We start from the raw sequence: 24695 nt of genomic DNA on the forward strand, positions 1-24695 counted from the left end.
CCCTTGCCGGCATCTATGTCAGCTCTATTTTTCTTCTCCTTAGCTCTCTGCAAAAGATGTGCCAGTGCTGGATCATCATGTTGCATTTCTGTAATATTATGAGGGATTATAAAGCCCAAGGGCAACTCTGGCTTTGTGGTAGGAGACAGGTCCAATACAGTACGATGGAATTTCTCTTGCCTTCTCTGTCTGCGTGACTTACGTGACTTCCCGGGTATCGTCTCCAAGTCTGCGTCAAAGAAAGGAAGAGCACTGAGTGCCTGAGGGGATTCCTTCATCTTCTTGGCCTGAGCTCTTGTCACTGCAACATTACACTTGAAGTCACTATCAAGCAGATCAAACAACACTGGCAAGTCCAGTCCTAGTACAGCAGGAAATGGAAGATTGTCAGCAACACCAACATTAATAAGATATGCTTGTCCCTGTACCGTGATGTACATATCTGCTGTTGGGTAGGATTTTTTATCTCCATGCACACAGCAAACCGGAATCGTCTCATTCAGACAAACCATATTCAGTGGCACCAACTTCTTATGTACCAGGATCTGGTCACTACCCGTATCAATAAGAGCTTCAGTCATTTTGCCATTGATTTCCACTGGAATCATTTTCACTTCCACATTAGCCACAATTTCAGGCTCACAACGTGGCAGAATACACATTTGAGTCAACTTCGCGTTCCTGGGGCACATAGGTTTAGTATGACCTTCTATCCCACAAAGAAAGCAAACCAATGGTTTGGCTAAAGGCTTTGAGGACACATTGGTTAGCTGATTCTCCCTCGGAATTGTCTTACTCAAACTTGAGGATGGCCGGGGCTGGTACTGAGGGGCGGGCTTGTGGCTACACTTCGTCCAGGTAATATAATTCCATGGTTGTCCTCTCTGTCGTGCAGCCACAAACACTTCCTCCAGCTTCGCAGCCTCTGCTGCCGAACCTGGATTGTGCTCCTTTATCCAAATCTGCAACTCAGGGGAAAGCATTCTCAGATATTGTTCCAAAATAATTATTTCACCAATATCGGTTACTGTTTTACCCCTGGGCTGAATCCATTTCCCATACATCTCCTTTAACCTGGCATAAAGTTCTCGTGGGCTTTCATCAGCTTTCACTTCTAGAGAACAAAACCTTTGTCGATAGTTTTCAGGACTAATATCAAATTTTTGAAAAATGGCAGCTTTAACATTATCATAATTGAAAGAGTCATCAATATCCATTTGCACATAAGCAGCTCTGGCTTTACCAGTGAGTAACGGAACCAGGTAAAAAACCCAATCCTTTTTCTGCCAGTGACAAGCTAATGCAATACGCTCAAATGTAGTTATAAAGTGTTCGATGTCGTCTCCATCTGTAAATTTCTCCAGTCTAGGTTCACGAATATACGACTGACCTGAGAGGTGATGCATTTGGCTATCAGTTTCATTGCTGGGGCCAACCTGAGGAGTAGTATCAGTCTCTGGAAGCTCCAACTCTGACGGTGCTGGCACCGACGAGAGAGGCTCCGGTACTGGAGAGGTACGCGCCTGCACTTCCACTTGAAGAAGCTGGAACTGATGTTGGAGTCCTCTAAACCGTTGTTCCTGGCGTGTCCAGTCCTCTCGCTGTCTGGCCTCTCGGGCTTCCTGCTGCCCCATATGGGCACGAAAGAGAGAAACCAAATCCGTAATAGTTGGTTCTTTACTGGTGCCTTCAGTACTATGAACCCCTCCGATGGCTCCATCTTCCTCCTCTTCGTCATTAAGTTTCTCCTCCGCTGATTTCTGTTGGCTAGGGCCTTCTCTTGCTCCTTTTGCACCCCTTTCACCTTTCAGCATGACTTGCTCCAGGAGGGAGGGAAAAAAACAAAGAAAAGACCTGGGCTCGTGCCAAACAAAATCCCACCACTGCCACCAAATGTGAGGGACCGACTGGCTGACACACGAGCCACAGGTAGATTCTCAAACAAAAAGAATTTATTTTCTCCAAATGTACAAAAATAAGACAAATTTGAAAAATTTGAAAAAAGTTCTGGGCCCATAAAAAAAAGGTCAACTGAACAGAACTTAACTCAAACAAAAAAAAAGGTTTAACCTAAATGTAAACTGACTGACTGAACAAAGACCGAGACTGCCCCCTTAACTAAACACCTAAAGGAACTTATATACTGGCTGATCAGGCCAACTGAAACGAGGGGGATTTACAAAACAAAACATAATTAACTAAATTACACATATTTATAACTAAACTTACAAGTCCATCAGTTCACAATTAATTAAACTAAATGAACAACAACTACATCATATCTAGATGGAACTTCACAAAAGAAACCAAATCTTTAGACCAAGGACTTCATCCTCCCCCCCCTTCTGGTTTTCCAGTCAGTGGTCTGGTCCTCATTGTTGGTCCCTGCATAAATTTCAGCTCCACTTGAGCCACCTCTTTTGCCAGACCAGGAAGAGAACAGGTAACTCAAAGACAAAAAAATCATGAATTAACAAATAGACAAAAGACAAACCAATGCTAACTAAATGTGCGCGCTTCATCTAGCCAGCAAGGCTGTCCTGAAATAAAGTAAATTATAAACTAAACAAATTAACTTATTTACCTTCGTGAAATATAAAAACAGGTGATAAGATGTGAATAAATAGTCCAACCTTTATTGAATGGCTGTAGATACAGCCATCACAACAATGTTCTGTTTAACGAATGCCACCTTGTCAATTAAAAACTGAAGGAAATTCTCACAGGAAGGAATTGAGACTTCTGACAGAGCAGTGAGAAGATTTATCACAGAGTTGATTGTTCTGGATAACACTCAAGGACGATTACTACTGTTCGAGATAATATAAGACAGATAAAGAGATTTTGCTTCTTTCACAGCTTTTTGGTAATCGATTAGACTGTCTCTCAATATACCCAGAGAGACGTAGTCTGTCCTTTTTCCACCTGCACTCAGCCTGTCTGCAGCATTGTCTGAGGGCATATGTGGTGTCATTCAACCAGGGGTTAGGCTTGGGTTTGGAGGAATTGCCCTTAAAAGGTGCAACAGAGTCCAGAATCTCTGAGCAGGTGGAGTGGAAGCAGGAGATGAAATCCTGTGGGCTCAGAGGAGAGGTCTCTCTGTCCATGGAGTGCAGGTAAGAGCCAATAAAGGCAGCTGCAAAAGCTCTAGCTATGGAAGAGGTTTTGGTCTGACGGCGACAGATTGGAGTGGCTTGGCTATATGACAAGGGGCTGTGAACTCAAAATGACAGGTAAATGGTCTGAGAAAAAAGTGTCAGGTGTTTCTCTGAGGGACAGAGAGAGGCCATGAGAAATGACAAGGTCCAAGGTGTGTCCATGCTGATGTGTTGCGTAATTTACTGACTGAGTGAGATTAAATGAGTCCAGAAGGCCTTTGTAGTCATTAGCCAGATGATTTGAAGAACACAAGTACATATTAAAGTCCCATCCATCCATCCATTATCTATACCCAATGAAAATCAAAAAGAAATCATATACTGTGATTAAACAGCAACTAAAAGTTTGTCGGCCAAACAACCACTACAACCTGAAGCACTGAAAAAAGAGTAGCCAGGAGGTAGGAGCTCTGTGAAAGCGCTGTTGTCCCCTGGTCTAACCCAGGTCTCGGGCAATAAGAGAAAATCCAAGTCATGGCCATAAAAAGGCAGATTGTCCAACAAAATTTTTAGCAGTGTTAAGTTGTCATAAAGCCCAGAAAAACGGACATTGATGGTAAAATATGGAAAAACCCATAGGAGTGGTATATGCAGCATAGGCCCTATTGGCCTAAGTGAGGAAGATGGAGTGAGAGAAGGCCTTTTGGGTCACAAGGAGGAAAATGGAGGGCCAGATGAATCCAAGATGGAGAGGTCTCAGGATGAAAGGCAGGACGAGAGATGGATTCTCCTGAGAAGCTACCTGAGAAGCAGGCTGAGCAGCCACTTGAACAGTCAAACCAGCAGAAAGACAGTATAGAGAAAGATCTGAGAGAAGAACTTGAACAGATTCGGCAGAGGAGAGAGGAACCAGAGCTGGTGATTGATTTATACAAGCTGCATGTCTCCAATTTCAGATGTAACAGCGATGAAGGAACCAGAAACGGGGAAATAAAGAAGAGCAGCACTGTGGAACAAGTAGTAAACAGAGATGGAGGTTAGATAGAAAAATAATTGTGAAGTATTGACTAAATATCCAAAAGTAAAGTTGCTCATTAAAAAACTAAATCAGTAAGAAGAGAAATGATTTCATAGTAACTGTAGGATGAATTTTGATTGCACTATGATTTTGTTATAGTTGACTGCATGACATATAATGATGGAAATGTGATTAAAAATAATAATAATCTTTGTTTGAAATAAATGTATTAATGGAATGGAATAAAGTGATGTGCACAGATTGGTAAGGAAGTGAAAGTTGCTGGAAAGTACCAGGAAGACAGTGAACAGATGGCTGTGAGAGAAAGGGAAGTACCTGAATTAAAATAGAATAAGAATTGGGAAATTAAAGTTATGGCCAGGTCAGAGTGACCTAAGGAGTCATGTTGGCCTTAAGTTGCAGGCCATGCACTGATCATGCCATCTAATATCACAAAGTCTACTTGGTAACTAACAAACAAGGAGGATGGAAGTATTTTTCAAAGACCAAGGAGGCTGTGAGTAGGATGATAGAAAGATAGGGGAAGATTAGAGATTACTGATTACTAATTTATTATTGCATTGTTGATTTTTATTGATTTTTAATACTTCTTCTGATTTGAACACATATGTTGTTTGCTGTTAGCTTTTGCATCTGCTAAATAAGTACATCTGCAGTTAAAGTAAAAGCTTCCTTGCTTTAATTGTAAGTTTATTAGGGTTTCTTTAAAGTGTGACTAAGTCAGGTACACCAGATGAAGGCTCTAGTTGGTTTAGTCTAGACCCTGAAATTAATATCTCCTAAGCAGTAAAAGTATACTTATAGCTTAAATATTTTCCAGCAACCATAACAACTGTTACTATAAGAAGGAAGCTTCCATTAACCAGTGTGACTTCACCAGTATCTGTAGTTTCAGGCCTATGCAGGTGCTAGTGAGGGGGCACCAGGGGGAACATTGGGATGAAGGTAGTGAATAGCTGGATGAATTCCTTTGCCACAGCCTAGAGTGGCAAAGGAATTCTGTACAACCTGTTCTGTACAAATTTGGTAAGTGGTATATATATACAGTATTTGAGTAGCCCTGCTTTACACCATTGCCCGTTTTCCACAACACTGTTTAATTCTTTATTGATGTAATCATGAGTTTTACTTTTAAGCATTTACAAATGTTAGAAACCACTGTATTATAGTATGTTGTGTAGTAGGCTACAGACATTCGCATTGTTATATGTGATTGTTGGTGGCATGTTTGTCATGAGTGTTTTGCACTCACAACTAGAGTTAATATGAAAATGGTCTCTTATTGCATTGCACTGCAATAAGCATGTTATAGTATGTTTCTGTTTCTGGTTTTTAAATTTTATTTTCCCTGTGTTGCCTATTTTAGTTATTGGTAATTTTATGTCTCATTAGTTTGTTTTATTCACCCATGTTCTGCTAGTCTTGTGATCCTAGTGACAAAGTTAGTGACATTCAGTGGTGGAATATACACGTGAGGGGGGGAGGAAGAGAGGGTAAGGGAAGGGAGGGGAGGGTTAGGATAGGGGAGCTACAAAAACAAATGTAAGTCAGCAGATAATTATTAAAATAAATCTGTCCTTGAGATTCCTATTGTCACATGGTATTCTTTTGGTGGCCTAAGACTTTTACCCAATTGTGTACATATATCCATATTTAATTTTCAGTCTCTTTATTCAGTTCAATTCACTTCCAATTTGTATAGCTCCAAATCACAATACAAATCATCTCAAGGCACTTTACAAAAACTAAAACTAAAAACCCATCAAATCCCTTATGAGCAAGCACTTGGCGACAGTGGAGAGGAAAAACTCCCTTTAACGGAAGAAAAAACCTCCAGCAGAACTATGAGGTCTTTAAGGTATGAAGGAGCTTTGTATGTGAGGAGAAGGATTTTAAAGTCTATTCTGTATTTTACAGGGAGCCTTCCTATTGAAAAAACAAAAGTTGGATCCAAGATGGCCGACTTCCAAATGGCCACCATGGTCACCACCCATCTTGAAAAGTTTGCCCCCTCACATATACTAATGTGCCACAAACAGGACATTAATATCACCAACCATTCCCATTTTATTAAGGTGTATCCATATAAATGGCCCACCCTGTATATAGGAGAAATATGATCTCTCTTGCTAGTTCCTGTCAGGACTCTGGCTGCGGCATTCTGGATTAACTGGAGGCTTTTTATGGAGATACTGGGACATCCAAATAGTAATGAGTTACAATAAGTTACCTTGAGGTAACAAATGCATGGACTAGTTTTTCTGCATCATTTTGAGACAGGATGTTCCTAATTTTTTAGCAATGTTGCGCAGGTGAAAGAATGCATTTCTAGAGATTTGTTTTATGTGTGAGTTGAAAGACATGTCCTGGTCAAAAATAAGGTTTTTCACAGTAGTGTTGGAGGCCAGGGCTATGCCATCTAAAGTAGCTATAATTTTAGAAAAGTTATTTCTGAGATTTTTAGGCCCAAATACAATAAACTCTGTTTTCTCTGAGCTTAAAAGTAGAAAGTTACTCTGGTCATCCAGGTCTTTATGTCAGTTAGACACGCTTCAAGTCTGGTTAACTGGCTTGTGTTAACAGGTTTAATAGATAGATATAACTGAGTGTCATCTGCATAGCAGTGGTAATTAATAGAGTGCTTCCTAATGACATATCCTAAAGGAAGCATGTACAGGGTGAACAGAATCGGTCCTAGAACGGAGCCTTGTGGAACTCCATAACTAACTTTTGTTCGTGTGGAAGGTTCATCATGGACATGAACAAACTGGAATCTGTCCGATAAATAGGATTGAAACCATTTTAACGCTGTTTCTCTGATAGCAGTCACATGCTCCAGTCTCTGTAATAAGATGTTGTGGTCAATAGTGTTGAATGCAGCACTAAGGTCTAGGAGGACAAGTATAGAAACAAGTAAATTATCTGAGGCTAAGAGAAGATCGTTGGTGACTTTTAACAGTGCTGTTTCTGTACTATGATGTGCTCTAAATCCTGATTGAAAATCTTCAAATAGTGTAAGTGGTCTGATAGCTGCTTCGCAAAAGCTTTTTCTAGGATTTTAGAAATAAATGGTAGGTTGGACATTGGTCTATAATTAGCCAAGACTCCTGGATCAAGACTAGGCTTTCTGAGTAAGGGTTTGATTACTGCAGTCTTAAAGGCCTGTGGTACATAGCCTGATACCACAGATACATTTACCAAGTCTAATAAAGATGAGTTAATTAATGGCAGGGTGTCTTTAAGCAGTCTAGTCGGGATGGGGTCTAAGAGACATGATGATGATTTCGATGAAGCAGCTACTGATGTAAATATAGAGAGATCTATGGAAGAGAAGCAGTCTAAACATAACTGATTACAAGACGGCTGCCTCGATCTGGTGCTCTCCAGTTGTTTTGTTATTTTTGTTAGTTTGTCCTGTACTTTGTTTCTCTACCTTATTAAGTTTCACTCGGGCTGAACTGCTAAGCATTCGGCAGGACTCACAGGATATTTTTCCTCCAATTTTTATACACTCGGATGTTTTGTGGAGTGTTTTAGTTGGCGGAGCGGCTGCGCTTCTCAGAAAGCACAAACGCGGGAAGTGTGCTGGTGCGTTGGTGAAACTTCGTCAGCACGGCCTCAGGACAGCGCTGCCCAGCATACATCTGGCGAATCTCCGCTCTCTACCCAACAAGATGGACAAAATACATCTGCTTACCTGGATAAACAAGGACTTTTCGAACTCTGCTGCTCTGTTTTTCACGGAGACCTGGCTTAATGGAGCCATACCAGACAGCGCGCTCCATCTGCCTGGATTCCAGCTGACCAGAGTGGACCACAACTCAGATGCAATAGGGAAATCGCGCGGTGGCGGGACATGCTTTTACATCAATGAGAGGTGGTGTACAGATGTAACAGTTGTGAGGGGTAAAAGATAAAAGATTGAATTATTGTAATCACTGGTGTAAAGACCATATGTGGGAAGTGAAATATTACTGAGCATATACTGGTGTAGAGACCATATATAGGAGGTGAAATATTATTGAGCATACACTGATGTAAAGGTCATATATGGGAACGAGCTGAGCAGCAAGAGTTTCAGTTGAGAAGGGCGTAATCAGACTGTATAACCACTGTGTGTTTCCTTGTTTTCAGTTCTGTGGCTGCATGCATTAGAAATAGTGTCACGGAACTCCAGATATATCTGACTGTATTTGCTCATGTAATCTGTTTTGCTGTGAAAACAATAAAAGTATAGAATCTTCAATAGGCTACTGACTGATCTCTTCAAATAAACCAACTCGGGGGGACACAGGTGTAGTTCATGTCCCAACAAATTGGGGGCTCATCCAGGATTTGAGGAGATCTGCGATTGGACATCAAAAGACAGATCAGATGCACTCCACTGAAAATTCTGGCCGGCCATAGAAAGGTAAGCAGAAACCTGTTTCATCGAATTCTGCATATTGGCTGAAACATTAAATTGAGAATTTCAGTGGGTGAGTTGACCTGTACCTAAATTGAGCAAATATTATATAAATAAAATGAGCAAACAGTAGTTAATGTGCACATAAGAGTGATTAAGGAAAAGGGTTAGAGTCCCTACAAGGAAAAGGATTAGAGTCCCTACAAGGAAAAGGGTTGAAGTCCCCACCAGATCGGCGTATCCGGTGAAAGGTAGAGGTTAGAGGCCTTACCAGGTTAGTCTACTGGTAGAAGTCCTTGGTTTGGCAACCCCCACAGTACTTGACGAAGGCTGTTTTAGCTGGGACGGCTGGATCCCGGGGAATTCAGGACCCCTGAAGTCCTTGCGTTTGGGCATTTATCCAAATTGAGTGAAGGTTTGAAATGATTATAGTGTTGTGAATTTTTTTATGTTTTGTTTGTATGCCTGAAACCACACAAGTGTCTTAAACACGAAAAGCCGCCCCTGTTGAGCTGTGGATACCTTGTGGTGTTAACTAAGCAGCTGATCAGGAAGTTGCGAGAGAAGTAGTGTTCAATTGGGTCAGTTGCTCGGGTGTACTCCATACAAACTGACTGGCTTGTGTGGTATAGGGAAAGTTGTTTTGTATTGAGAAAAGTTTTCATTTACAGGAAAAATTCAAGGAGGTAAGTAAAAATGGACGGAGAATTTGATAGGGAAATAAATGATGATGGGTGGGGTCCCGGAACGAAGAGATGGAAACCAGTAAGTTATCAGATTATCCAAGCAAACGGTGAGTGGAAGAGAAAATCTGAAAAATAGAGACAAAGCTAAAGAAGACATGAGAGTTTTGGTACAAGAAGTAATGAGGGAGTAAGGACTCTCTCCGCCCATGAGAGTGCCGCTGAAAAATACCTTGTGGAAAATACAAGAGGAGGTTAGAGAAGAAAAGGAAAAATTGGAAAAAGATATTGCGGAAGCAGGAATGTTGAACAAGTCCAAGTTAAAGAAAAAGGTAAAAGATTTAGAAGAATACAGAACTAAGCTCTATGATGCCTGGGTGTGTTGCACATGTGCAGACTCTTATAATCAGGAACAGAAACCAACGTCAAAAGGGAAGAACAGAAGCAAGCCTGCACCTCCTCCACCGCCATATCAGGAAGTGAAATCCACCGTGGGCACCTGGGAATCCAATACTGAATACATGGAGTTGAAACCATGGATCTCTCTCTTGGAGCCATGCACCAACCCCCCTGACCCTCCCCATGTAATGTTGTTCTATGACAGAAACTCCTGTGATTGGTATCAGGAAGAATTTCTAAATCATTTGGAAGGGCAGTCATGGACAGTGGAGTGCTTTGACCTCTTTGTGGGTCCTGAGGGAGTGGCTGCGGGCGTCAAACTTACTCCTGTGAGCAGATGATCTGGTATGAGATGGCAGATGAGGCCACGCCACATGTTTCCTTAGTCTTACATCCAGGGCACCAAGCTAAAGAATTAGGTCCTATGGTAAAGAGAGCCCTTGCACTCACTGATTGGGCTTCAACCCAATTGCCCGTGGTCCACTTTTCTCCCTCTTCCAAAATGTACAGAATTACTTGTTCGACGACTGATTCGGCCATCCTTGAACATTGTCAGCTGTCAAGAGATCATGGCAGAGACAAAACTGACCATGATCTGGCAGAGCACCTCCTACAACAACTCCCAGACAGTCTCTGGTCCCGGGGCTCCACGGACGTGGGCATCTGTAAGTCCTGCCCTCCCATTTCTTTCGACGTTTCCGCCGAGGGGCAAATATGGCAGTCTCAATATCCCCATAAGCCCCAAGAAGAGGTGGGAATTTCTGAAACTATACAGGGCCTCCTGAAATCCGGCGTCCTTGAACCATCCACCTCAGCCTGGAACACTCCCATCCTCCCAGTTGAGAAACCTGGAAAGGGTAAATATCGTATGGTCCATGATCTTAGGAAAATAAACTCGGTCACAGTCACTCCTACTTTACCTGCTCCTAATCCCTACACTGCACTGACCAATCTTACTCCAGAACAGAGATGGTTCACTTGTATTGACCTAGCAAATGCCTTCTTCTGCCTCCCTCTTCATCCAGACTGCAGGGACATTTTTTCATTCACTTTTCAGGGCCAACAGTTGAGGTATACTCGGGTGCCACAGGGCTTTGTCCTCTCACCGGGTCTCTTTAATCAAGTCCTGAAAAATATGTTGGCTGGGTGCCCCTTGCCACCTGGTACTACTGTCATCCAGTATGTGGATGATATCTTGATTGCATCATGCACTGACACAGATTGCCTTGCAGCAACGCTTTCAGTGCTACAGAGGTTGGCAGAAAAGGGCTTTAACCCTCTGGGGTCTGAGGGGGTTTTTGGGGCCTGGACAAATTTTGACATGTCCTGACATTTGTGCTTTTTTCAGTGTTTTTTAAACATATTAATGTCTAAAGTCTAATAACACTGTAATCAGCACAAAATTGGCTACAATAATATGTGAGCAGCAAGTTTATACATTATTGTGTTTTTGAGAAATGTGGTTATGCATGGTCAGTGCAAAACTACAATTTTTTACTCACTGAAATAAGACCATAAAACACAAACAGAACATTGGTTCACAAGACTTTGGAGACCAGCATGTTGTAGGCTAAAGTGTTTACTTCAGAGTGCTGTGAATGTCATCTTGTTCACACATTCACAGTAAACAATACACTGATTTAAATTTTCTAAGACACTTTTTGTCCAGAAAGGCCATATGCAAGAGGGTGTGTCTGAGGATGAATAGTCATGTGATTTACCTGAGAACACAAAAGACGCACTGAACGTACAGACAAAGCCGAGAGCGCACCCTGTCGGCTTTCTTTATTTAAAAAAAGCACAACGTTTTGTTGTTATTATGATGGTATACCACTAAAACTAGACCCTTTACAGATTTGAATGATATACTTCTTTTATCTGTACGATCAGAATTGACGGAGTAATTTAAGTTTGTTTCGGCCTTACCAGAAAAGATGCGTCAAAACGCGCTGGCGCGTGCGTCGACCCCAGAGGGTTAAAGTCAGTAAATCTAAGCTCCAAGTTGCCAGGAAACAAATTTCCTTCCTAGGTCGCATGATCTCAGCCAAAGGTGCTGGACTCTCACCATCCCAAACCACAAACTGTGAAGGATATGCTGTCCTTCTTAGGCCTAACAGGCTTCAGCAGAAACTATATCCCTAACTACACTCAAGCTACTCAACCTCTTCGCAAAGTAAATGATCAAGGCATGAGAAACCTTGCAGCTAGACTTCACTGGGACACAGCCACAGAGATGGCCTTCATCTCCCTGAAAATGGCCCTAGCACAGGCAGCAGACTTAGCTCTCCCTGACTACACAGCACCATTGTTCTTAGATGTTTCTGAAACAGGAGACACTGTTTACAGTGTCTCCTGTTTCAGAAAAAAGGGGGAGGTAGAAAGGTACTTATGTACGCAAGTGTGATGCTTGACAACATGGAAAAGAGACATACAGGATGCACACAACATGCAGCTGGTGTAGCAAAGCTCATACAAAAAACAGCACACATGGTCATGGGACACCCACTACAGGTTCTCACAAATCACAGTGTAGTGGCTTATGTAAATTCTCAGGCATTCACCATGACTTCACTTAGACAGAGAAGACTGAGCAAAGCATTAGAAGCACCTAATCTCACCTTCACACATGAAGAGATCAATATGGCAGACCACATGATTGCAGGGGAGCCACATTGTTGCCAGGATAAGGTCACAATAGATGCTAAGGTGAGATCAGATCTGCAGAGTAATAAAATCCCAGGGGCAGAAACATGGTTCACAGATGGGTGTTGTTTTAAGCATGACACCAAAGGACTGCAGGCACGATATGCTGTAGTTAAGTGGACAGGACAAGACTTTGAGATAGTGGACGAGGAAAAGGAGCCACAGAAACGGATGGGTTGTGGAGAAGTCCAGATGGCAGGTTGGTCCTGCCCCCAGGACTGAGGAAGAGCATGCTGGAGGAAGCACATGGGCTTGTACATCGCCAAATGGACAGAAATTTGGCTCACTGGTGGTATCCATTCATGGCAGATGTGACCAAAAATTTTGTGAAAAGTTGTAAGCTATGCACAGAATATAACCCGAAGCCCACAGTGAAGCCTCATATGGGAGCATTCCCCATCCAGGTAAGACCAGGTCAAGAGGTGGTGGTTGACTTTACAGACATGGGGGAGAGAGTGCAAGGGTACAGGTACGTATTGGTGATAGTAGATGTCTTTACAGGTTGGCCGGATGCTTGGCCTACAAAAAGAGAAGACAGCAAAACAGTCATTAAATGTCTCATCAACCAATACATCCTGTGAGGATTTTACAACAGAGCAAATGGTCACCAACTTAAATGTGGGGGGTTGAATGTTTGCTTGACCCTTTGATGGTATGTGGTTCTGTCGGTTTATTGGTTTAGTGTTTTAGGGTAGAAGGTTGTAAATGACTGCCAACAATTTGTTTCTTTAATGGTAAGAAGACTGAAGATAGTACCTGAACAAACAGGGGGTCTGTTCAGGATTAGTGCAAAGTACGGTATATAAACTGCTCTTGTAACACAGACGGCAGAGGACTTCTGCAAGGACATCCCCTCTGGGCCCGTGATTAAACCTTGAGATGATTCATCACACTTGTGGTTGTTTTCTGAGAATTAGCAACTCTCAAACTTAAAGAAATTTCTACCACAATTTGGCAACGAGGATGGGATGGACATGCCACTGACCGGCGCTTGTTCTGGACCGAAGGAACCACCGGTGGTAAAATTTAAAAATGAAGGGAAAGTTCTGCTCTGACAAACGGAGGACTGGAATCCCGCCTGAGGACTGGAATCCCGCCTGAGGTCGGAACGGGTGGCAGACAGTGGATGCTCCATTCATTTAATAAGTGAGTACAGTGTTATGAATCATTTCTTGTGTATGTCTGTTAAGTGTTGATTTATGTTTTTGGTATGTTTTTGGTCTGTGTCAAAATGAAAAACCCTAGGTGTGTGTGTGTTTGGTAATCACGTGATCTTTGTAATCCCTCCTGGTAATGAGACCAGTGTGTCTGAGGGACAGACGCCAGATGATGAAAAAATAATCCTAAAAAAACAAAAAACAAAAAAGAAGAAAAAAAAAGAAACAACGAGAAAACTCCACTGGCTGAGGATTACAAACGCAAGTCTTCCTTCGGGAAGCCATATGGTTTATTAAGGAAACGACCCGTACGTGGAAAACATGAAAAAATTAAGACAGTACTGAAGAAGTAAGCTGCTGCAGAATTAAGGGTAAAGTTAGAGAAGTGATGCTGAGGAGAATAAGAAGGACAAAAAGAAATGTAGGGTGAGAAAGTAGAAGTTATGTTTTGCTGGTTCGTCAAACTCCGATGGGGACACATCAGACCCACAACACGGCACCAGTGGGATCACAATTCACCGCTACGATGAACACCTTGGATGAAGCTGTGCGGACTGCAGTTCCTCTGAGAGTCTGCTGGTTTGAGATTCATGATACTGGACAAAAGGGGGGTGAGTCGCCAGCTGATTATTGCACCCGCATGGAAACTGTTTTCGCTGCACACTCCGGATAATGTGGCATACAGTCACCTGTGGAAGACTGCATTAATAAATGTCTCAACCTGGCCCAAGGAGCTGCGTCAAGATGTCATGTGTCGGCTGGGAAACAGAGACTTTGTCAAATGTATGGACACGTCTTACACGCAGAAGGAACCGAGAGGAGTCAAACATGGACCAGGTAAAAAATAAGATTCTCCAAACTGCTCACCAGCAGGAAACTACACCACCTCGCAGAAGGAGCCTGCGATCTCGACAGAGCAATGCAAGGAGATGTCAGAGGAATCAAGGATTTGGTCAGAATCAGCTTCAAAAAAGGACAGTTTCACACTTTAAAGACATGGACACATATCCTATAACTGAATCAACAAAGACTGATGAAATACAATTGAATGATTGGACATTGGACACAGGAAACCCATATGATGACAGTGCTATAGAAATACCCTGACTAATAATGTAATGTTTTTTTCCCTCTGATTGGTAATTATAATTGTGTTGACACTTTGTGTCAAAAGGGGGGAATGTGAGGATTTTACAACAGAGCAAATGGTCACCAACTTAAACCAATGTGGGGGTTGAATGTTTGCTTGACCCTTTCATGGTATGTGGTTCTGTCGGTTTATTGGTTTAGTGTTTTAGGGTAGAAGGTTGTAAATGACTGCCAACAATTTGTTTCTTTGATGATAAGAAGACTGAAGATAGTACCTGAATAAACAATGTGGGGGTCTGTTCAGGATTAGTCCAAAGTACGGTATATAAACTGCTCTTGTAACACAGACGGCAGAGGACTTCTGCAAGGACGTCCCCTCCAGGCCCGTGATTAAACCTGAGATGATTCATCACACTTGTGGTTGTTTTCTGAGAATTAGCAACTCTCAAACTTAAAGAAATTTCTACCACAATTCCCAGACATGGCTTCCCCGAGAAGGTTAGGTCAGATACTCATTTTAAAAACAATGACCTGCAGGAGGTGGAAAAGGCATTGGGGATAAAGCATGCATTCGGTACAGTGTATCACCCACAGTCCCAAGGAAAGGTTGAGAGGATGAATCAAAACTTAAAAACCAAATTGGCTAAAATCTGTGCACAGACCAAATTGAACTGGGTAGATGCACTCCCCATAGCCCTTATGGCAATTCGGAGTTCGCTGAATCAGGCCACAGGATTCACTCCCTATGAGCTCTTAACAGGATGACAATTCCCAGGCCCAAACTCAAGTACCAAGTTGGAAAAGCAGGTTGAACAGTCACACAAGTACCAACCATATTTTAATGAACTCAAAGCTTTGGTGTCAGCTTTTGCATTACAGGTAAAGGAGAACCAGGAGGGGGAGAAAGGAGCTGATCCACACACGGCGGAGTGGGTTCTGCTAAAGGTCATCAAACGGAAGTGGACAGAACCCCGGTGGACAGGCCCCTACCGAGTGGTGGAAAGAACGTTCCCCGCTGTCCGGCTGGACGGCAAAGGAGAGACGTGGTTTCATTGGAGCCAGTGTGTGACAGCGCTGGAACCAGGGCACACCCTGCAGGACATCCAGAAGGAGCAGGAGGAGAGCACATCTCAAAAGGGGGACTCGGCTGAGTCGCCCATTCAGTCTGGTCCTCAACAAAAAGGGCTGAATAATCCCTTGGACTAGGCTCTGGCTGGGGTAGTCTACCCCCAGACCAGCAACGCGCCTGATCCGGACGGGTTGGAAAGAAGAAAGAAACAGAGGAAGCCTGCATCCCAGAAAAGAGACTCTTGAATCGCTTTGCACCCGTTTAATTACCACTGCTGTAGAAGGTAAACAGGATTTTAAACAGATGATGCCCCTCCTCGCCACAGGCACTCTGGAGAAGGAAGAACATAAGTTCTTGCAACAGTATGATCTCTAGAAGAGATCAAAAGGGGGAATTGTGAGGGGTAAAAGATAAAAGATTGAATTATTGTAATCACTGGTGACTGCGCTGGTGCGTTGGCCAGGAACACACTGAATAAGGAGATCAGAGAAGCTAAGAGGAGCTACTCCAAAAGCTGGAAAACCAGTTTACAGCTAACGACTCTGCTTCAGTGTGGAGAGGCACCCCCCTCCTCAATAGGCAATCAAACCCTGGTGAACGATCTGAATGAGTTCTACTGCAGATTTGAATCACCCCCCACCCACTCTGATTGTCTTCCAGAGTAACCTTTAACACCTTCAACCATTAACCCCCTCTCCCCCTCTCCTATACTTCAGACCAGTGTGGATGATGTGTGTCGGCTCTTCAGGAAGCAGAAGAGAAGGAAAGCACCAGGACCGGATGGGGTTTCACCAACATGCCTCAGAACCTGTGCTGACCAGCTGGCTCCCATCTTCTCTCTGATCTTCAACAGATCACTGGAGCTGTGTGAGCTGTCCCACCATGTGATATTTCAGTTTTTCTTTTTAATAAATTTGCAAAAATTTCTACATTTCTGGTTTTTTCTGTCAAGATGGTGTGCTGAGTGTACATTAATGAGAAATAAAATGAACTTTTTTGATTTTGGCAAATGGCTGCAATGATACAAAGAGTGAAAAAGTTAAAGGGGGTCTGAATACTTTCCGTACCCACTGTATTTACTGTTTGATCCTTTGTAGTGTCATGGACCACGCAGTAAAACACAAGGACAAAAGGAAAAGAAATGGATTTATTTCCAACTTAAGATAATTGCCAAATTAATGTTAAACAAAAAATGTAAGTAAACAACAAAATCAGAACATAACTTCAAAACCCTAGGGCCCTAAACACAAAATGAGGTCAACTAAACATACAGGAACTCAAGACTGAACAAAAGACCTAACTGACCTAACCTAAGAAACACAAGGGAGGGTATATATAGACAAAGGCTAGCCTTAATTAAACAGACAGGGGACAGGAAACACATAATCAAACTAACACTAAATACTAAACTCAATATAAAGTGTTAGAATAAGGGCATTGTAAATCGCTGACTGTGTTATGAGAATTGTCATTTTGCAGACAGATTTATGCAAAGGGTGCAACCAGGCATGTCACAGTTAAGGATGTTCCCTGTTTTTCTGTGCAAATCACCAAGACATGTAAATATATGGATGTGAACTCTGTATGAACTTTGAAGATAGCCTATGTTTCAACTCTCCCCTATTGTGTAAAGTGAGACGGTGCCTGGAAGTCATGTAACCACATCGCTGTATAAATTAAAGAGTGCTGGGTTAGACTCGCGGCTGCATCGAGTGTGCATCTCCTAACAGTCACGAGCTCAACCTAGAACAAAGAAAAGAAAGTCTCTGTGTAGATGTTTGATTAGAACCAACATAAAGAGTTAAAAGTATTCACAAACAAACCTATTAACTCAAAATAAACAAAAGGAATAAAAAAATAAACAAAAGCTTCAAAAGAAACTTTAACTGCAGTGTTGGTAGACTCCCCTCCTGGACCCCCCAGTTGGCCTCTTCCACTTCTTGCCGGTTATTGGTAAGCCTTCAACAGGTGCACCACCTTTTGGCCAGGAGGAGGACTCTCCAGAACACTCAAAGAAAAAGTAAAACAAATTACTCAGACAGAATGTTACCTAAAATGCGTGCACTCAAATCAGACAACAAACTGCCTAAATAAAATATGTTGTATTAAATCAAAAGACTATGTAATTATTACTTGTAAAAAGTGAATGTAGAGAATACAGAAAAAAATAGTAAAAAAAAAAATACTAACACTGTGACTGTGTGGCCATCACAGTAGCATTTGTATTTATGTCTGTTTGTACTGGAGTATCCCCCCGTACCAAAACGAATTCCTTGTGTGTGTGTGTGCACAGTTGGCTCATTCTGATTCTGATTCTGATTATGAGGTCTTACAGATGATTCAAGAGCTACTGTAGTAGAAGATTCATTTATTGCAGGTATAGAAAGCATCTGCTGAATTTTATCTCTAATAGTTGTGAATTTATTTGTAAAGAAACTCATAAATTCATCACTGCTGAGAGCTAAGGGAACACTGGGCTCAACAGAGCTGTGACTTTTTGTCAGCCTGGCTACAGTGCTGAAAAGAAACCTGGGATTGTTCTTATTTTCCTCTATTAGTGATGAATAGTATGCAGTTCTGGCTTTACAAAGAGCTTTTTTATGTTAGTAGACTGTTTTTCCAGGCTAGAAAAATTTCCTCTAAATTTGTGGAATGCCACTTCCTTTCCAACCTTCGTAATGCCTGCTTTAAGGTACGAATATGTAAATTATACCATGGAGCTAATCTCCTCTGATTTACTAACTTCTTTTTCAGAGTGGCCACAGTATCAAGAGTTTCAGGCAGTGAGGCTACAGCACTGTCAACAATAATATCAACTTGGTAGGGAGTGGGACTGAGGGATTGAAGCAGCTGCCCTCCACTGTGTTCGTACTTGGCATAGATGTAAATAAAGATGGAATCATTTTCTTAAATTTATTAACAGCGTTGTCGGAAAAACATCTGCTGTAGTGGAATTTTCTTCCAAACGCTGCATGATCCATCATTTTAAATTCAAAAGTTATCAAAGAATGATCTGACAAAACAGGATTTGGGGGAAAAACTATTAGATGTTCAATTTCGATGCCATAGTTCAGAACAAGATCAAGTGTGTGATTGAAACAGTGGGTGGGTTTATTAACATTTTGAATGAAACCAATTTAATCTAATATAGAATTAAATGCAATGCTGAGGCTATTATCTTCAACATCTACATGAATGTTAAAATCTCCCACTATAATAACTTTATCTGATCTAAGCAAAATAAACTCGGCCAAATTTCTAGAGATGAGAGCTGCACCATTCAAAGTGGGATGGATGCCATCTCTCGCTACTAGACCAGGTTTTCCCCAGAAAGTGGCCCAATTGTCTATGAAGCCCACATCGTTTGCTGGACACCACCTAGACAGCCAGCGACGGAACGACAACATGCGGCTAAACATGTCATCGCTGGTCAGATTGGGGAGGGGTCCAGAGAAAACTACGGAGTCCGACATTAATTTAGCAAAATTACACACCGACTCAACATTAATTTTAGTGACCTCCGATTGGCGTAATCGGGTGTCATTGCTGCCGACGTGAATAACAATTTTTCCATATTTACGATTAGTCTTAGCCAGCAGCTTCAGATTTGACTCAATGTCGCCCGCTCTGGCCCCAGGAATACATTTGACTATGGTCGCTGGTGTCTCTATTTTCACGTTTCTGACTATGGAATCGCCAATTATCAGAGTCGGTTTCTCAGCGGGTGTGTTGCTGAGCGGGGAAAATCTATTAGAAACGTGAACAGGCAGGTGATGAGCCCTGGGCTTCTGCTTAGGAGTACGTTTCCGTCGGGCCGTCACCCAGGCTAATTCTCCGGGCTGCTCCGGAGCTGCCCTTGGACCGCTTTTGTTCGAAGGTGCGGAGCCGCGCTTCCAAATCAGTGATCCTCGCCTCCAAGGCTACCAGAACCTTACACTTATTACAGGTATCATTATCGCTAAAGGAGGCAGAGGAATAACTAAACATGTGGCACACCGAGCAAGAAAGAGAGAGAGAGGGAGAGGCCATGTTAGCTAAGCTAACTGGTAGGCTAACGAGCGCTAAGTCAGGAAATAGCAATAAATACCGGTCAAAATAGAAAGGTACTTGACTAGTACTGGAATGTAGCAATTGTTTAGAGTTTAGTTGGTTTTTAGGTGTGTTAAACTATAGCTAGTCTGTTGCTAGTCTGTAGACGAACTATACAACACACACAACATGACACGCTTGCAAGACAAAAGTTATTCGCTTACCTGGAGAGCAACACCAACAGGGGGCGACCAACCTCAAGGCACTTTACAAAAACTAAAACTAAAAACCCAACAATTTCTTTATGAGCAAGCACTTGGCGACAGTGGAGAGGAAAAACTCCCTTTAATGGAAGAAAAAACCTCCAGCAGAACCGGGCTCAATTTGGGCTCCACGGTGTGAAGAGACACACAAGGTGGTGTGGGTTTCTGCAGAAAGAACACACCGCTTACACTCACTAATTAGTGATGGGCAAATGATACCGAGGCTTTGAAGCTTGTGTCACTTTTCCTGAAGCGGAGTGATTTGAAACGCTGTGTCGGAGCTTGTATCAAAACACCAGTGTCACATGACCACTGTTTCGCTTCGCGCTTCATTGCTTCAAAATGTTTCAAAGCTTTTCATTGGCTCATAGTCTTTCAGTGTGTGTCATTGGCTCATGGCGTTTCAATGCAGTCTGAGGCAATGACAGCTTGACAGGTTTGACAGATTTGACTGGTTTGGTGCCATACCAGCTATATAAGATGCATCACTCTGCTTCAGGATTTGGAGAGTGAGAGTGATAGTATTTTGGCAAGTTTCACGGCGAATCCCACCAATAAGCGACGTTCTAAAGTTTGGGATCATTTTAATCTCAAGAGGTCTGAACTTTTATTGCTGTCATGGGATTGAAACAGTGCCAGTGCTTCAGTCGTGCTCTTCAGAGGTTGCTATGGCTTCAGTTGTCCACCAGATGTTACTGTCACTGAAGTCTCGAAGCTTTGAATCTTTTTCGGCACAATTGTCAGGAAAGCCTCAGTGCTTCATGAGGCTTCACTTGCCCACCACTAATACTAATATACAGTGGGTACGGAAAGTATTCAGACCCCTTTAAATTTTTCACTCTTTGTGTCATTGCAGCCATTTGCCAAAATCAAAAAAGTTCATTTTATTTCTCATTAATGTACACTCAGCACCCCATCTTGACAGAAAAAAACAGAAATGTAGAAATTTTTGCAAATTTATTAAAAAAGAAAAACTGAAATATCACATGGTCATAAGTATTCAGACCCTGTGCTCAGTATTGAGTAGAAGCACCCTTTTGGGCTAGTACAGCCATGAGTCTTCTTGGGAATGGTGCAACAAGTTTTTCACTCCTGGATTTGGGGATCCTCTGCCATTCTTCCTTGCAGATCCTCTCCAGTTCTGTCAGGTTGGATGGTGAACGTTGGTGGACAGCCATTTTCAGGTCTCTCCAGAGATGCTCAATTGGGTTTAGGTCAGGGCTCTGGCTGGGCCAGTCAAGAACGGTCACAGAGTTGTTCCAAAGCCACTCCTTTGTTATTTTAGCTGTGTGCTTAGGGTCATTGTCCTGTTGAAAGGTGAACCTTCGGCCCAGTCTGAGGTCCTGAGCACTCTGGAAGAGGTTTTCTTCCAGGATATCTCTGTACTTGGCCGCATTCATCCTTCCTTCAATTGCAACCAGTCGTCCTGTCCCTGCAGCTGAAAAACACCCCCACAACATGATGCTCCCACCACCATGTTTCACTGTAGGGATTGTATTGGGCAGGTGATGAGCAGTGCCTGGTTTTCTCCACACATACCGCTTAGAATTAATTAATTAAAGTTCAATCTTGGTCTCATCAGACCAGAGAATCTTATTTCTCATAGTCTCAGAGTCCTTCATGTGTTTTTTGGCAAACTCTATGCAGGCTTTCATGTGTCTTGCACTGAGGAGAGGCTTCCGTCGGGCCCCTCTGCCATAAAGCCCCGACTGGTGGAGGGCTGCAGTGATAGTTGACTTTGTGGAACTTTCTCCCATCTCCCTACTGCATCTCTGGAGCTCAGCCACAGTGATCTTTGCGTTCTTCTTTACCTCTCTCACCAAGGCTCTTCTCCCACGATTGCTCAGTTTGGCTGGACGGCCAGGTCTAGGAAGAGTTCTGGTCGTCCCAAACTTTTTCCATTTGAGGATTATGGATGCCACTGTGCTCTTAGGAACCTTGAGTGCTGCAGAAATTCTTTTGTAACCTTGGCCAGATCTGGCCTTGCCACAATTCTGTCTCTGAGCTCCTTGGGCAGTTCCTTCGACCTCATGATTCTCATTTGCTCTGACATGCACTGTGAGCTGTAAGGTCTTATATAGACAGGTGTGTGCCTTTCCTAATCAAGTCCAATCAGTTTAATTAAACACAGCTGGACTCCAATGAAGGAGCAGAACCATCTCAAGGAGGATCAGAAGAAATGGACAGCATGTGAGTTAAATATGAGTGTCACTGCAAAGGGTCTGAATACTTATGACCATGTGATATTTCAGTTTTTCTTTTTTAATAAATTTGCAAAAAATTTCTACATTTCTGTTTTTTTCTGTCAAGATGGGGTGCTGAGTGACATTAATGAGAAATAAAATGAACTTTTTTGATTTTGGCAAATGGCTCCAATGACACAAAGAGTGAAAAATTTAAAGGGGTCTGAATACTTTCCGTACCCACTGTACATATGTAGATGTAGATATGAATAGCAGGTTAAGAATGTGTTGTGACTCAGAGTAATTAGACAGTGTCTAAGCTGGAGGCAGAGAAGAGACTACCTTGACACTGCTGAGTGATGAATAACTCCAAATAAGGGAGGCTGTAAGACTGTAAGGAATGACAGATAAGACTGAAGCTTCTAACTTCCTAGATTCTTACCACAGGGCGCTGGCCCCCAGGGATTGGAGGAGACATGTGCCAAGAGGGCAGGACTGAGCCTGAGCACCAATGAAGGGGAGTCAAGTCTAAACCAGGATATCCCCCACCTGTAGTTAACCAATAAGATGTGATTTTTGGCTAACATATAATGTCATGTTTTCCTTTGTTTTGCATCTCTTTCCTGCGAAGCTGGTTACAGCTAACTGCTAGCAGACTGTGATTTTCTGACCAGGAAGGGGTCCTTGTACAAGAGTTTGGAATTTCAATTAAAACTCATGTGTGAACCAAAAGAATTTCTCCTCTGCTAATTTCCAATAAACAGACACGCTGACAATATATACCTCCTGTTTTCCTTTGTTCCTGTTGTTTTGTGTCCGACTTGTAAAGGGAGAGAGTTTTGTTTGCATGCCAAGTGGCAGAGTTCATTTCAATGCCAAGTGGTGGAGTTGCCTTGATGACAGTTATAGTTCTTTGTGTGAAGAGAGTGTTCTCTTATGTGCCCTGAACTGGTAGATCCAGGGAAATAACTCTGACAAACTCTGTTTGTCCCACAATTGCGTCTTCTCCTTCATCATCACACCACCTCATAACAGAAAGCTATCCTAATGGAATTTTGGGAACATAATAAAATTAATTATAATAGCTTTAATTGGACAGACAATATTAAGGCACAGAATATGGGACTGGAATAATTAAAGAACTGCCCTACTATGTCCTGGTTGAAGGTTCCTCCATGGATTCTCCCTAGACAAAAAGTAAACCATAATTTAATTGAAGAGTTGAAAAGAAAGAGCAATGTGATTCCTACATAAATGTATGCAAAGAATCATATAGATCAGTACTTCAATTAAAGAGGTTTGATTTTTACTCATGGTTTCAAAGATCCTGAATCAGGAAGAACTGGAGCTGCTGTGGTTATACCTAAGTTTACAAACGTCAGTAAGACAAATCATGTATTGTATTTACAGCTGAATTCGTATAATTCTAGAATGGCGCCTGTTAGGTGGCAGCCAGTTACAGCAGCTCCTCTGTTTGTTTTTGCAAGTTTTTTACTGAATTATCATCTGTTAATCCAAGTCAAGTCAAGATCTATGCTTTTTCTCTGATAATGATGAAAGTGGATGAGTTGGGATCTTCTAATTCCTGTGGAGAGACATATTGAGATTATGGAAACTGCATCAGAAAATATACGTTTCTGCGGCAACGGCATCTATACAAGGGAGCAGGTGCTAGCTCTCAAGGGAACAAGTCTGCTTCTTTGTATAAAACCTGAAATCCCCCAAGACCTGAGGAGGTGTAGGAGGGGCTGCAGAGCAGGAGTGATGCATCGAGAAAAACGTAGGAGATTTAAACCATTTCTCCCAAAAATTATTATGGGATAAATGTGAGGTCACTCTGCAACAAAGTGGGCGAACTTTCTGTTTTAGCTAGCAGCCAGCAAGAGTACAGAGTGAAAAGATGCAGGATATGGAAGTTCCCGCAGACATAGTGGAGTGGATCAAAGACTACCTCACTGGGCAGCCGCAGTTTGTTCGCTTAGATGGCATATCTGATGTGGTGATGAGCAGCACCCCAAGGAATTGTGATGGCACCACTGTTGGACTGCAACTGGACAGTCTGGAGGCTGTGGCAGAGAGGAGGATGGTGGACAAAATCAATTCCATACTGGACAATCCTGCCCACCCACTTCATGAGGAACTGTGGTGAATGGGAAGTTCATTCAGACACAGACTAATACACATGTATGCACGAGCGCACACACACACACACACAAACCCCCAAAATAAATAATTACTTTATTACTTTTCTACATACAAGTTAATTACTTTATTACTTTATGAATTACTATTAACTAATATAATTTAAATAATATTAAATTTAGTAACTTTAAATTAGAATAACTGGTATAACAATTGAATTTCCCCTGGGGGATTAATAAAGTACTTCTTCTTCTTCTTCTTCTTCTAGTAGAATTTCATTCAATTCTACAATGGGTTCGCAGCAATATGTTTGTATAATTCTGTGGCTCTCAGTAGTATTGAGTCAGCACAATCAGACGAGAGACAGGACATACTTCATGAAATATTAACATCCCCTAGACAAATGAAAAGGAAAGGCCTCATAATCAATTTTCTA

The 24695-nt window shown here is 42.2% G+C and overlaps 1 protein-coding gene across 1 annotated transcript in view; it reads left to right on the top strand.

The window, feature by feature from the left end:
- Positions 1-4598: 4598 nt before the first annotated feature.
- coa1 (cytochrome C oxidase assembly factor 1) overlaps positions 4599-24695 on the top strand; it is a 34741-nt gene continuing 14644 nt past the window's right edge. Inside the window, exon 1 of the mRNA XM_026313485.1 lies at positions 4599-4633. Within this exon, the coding sequence (XP_026169270.1) occupies positions 4603-4633 (31 nt within the window). The 5' untranslated portion in view covers positions 4599-4602. The remainder of the gene's footprint in view (positions 4634-24695) is intronic.

The sequence above is a fragment of the Mastacembelus armatus genome, chromosome 17 (genome assembly GCF_900324485.2).
Source record: "Mastacembelus armatus chromosome 17, fMasArm1.2, whole genome shotgun sequence".
Lineage (NCBI taxonomy): Eukaryota > Metazoa > Chordata > Actinopteri > Synbranchiformes > Mastacembelidae > Mastacembelus > Mastacembelus armatus.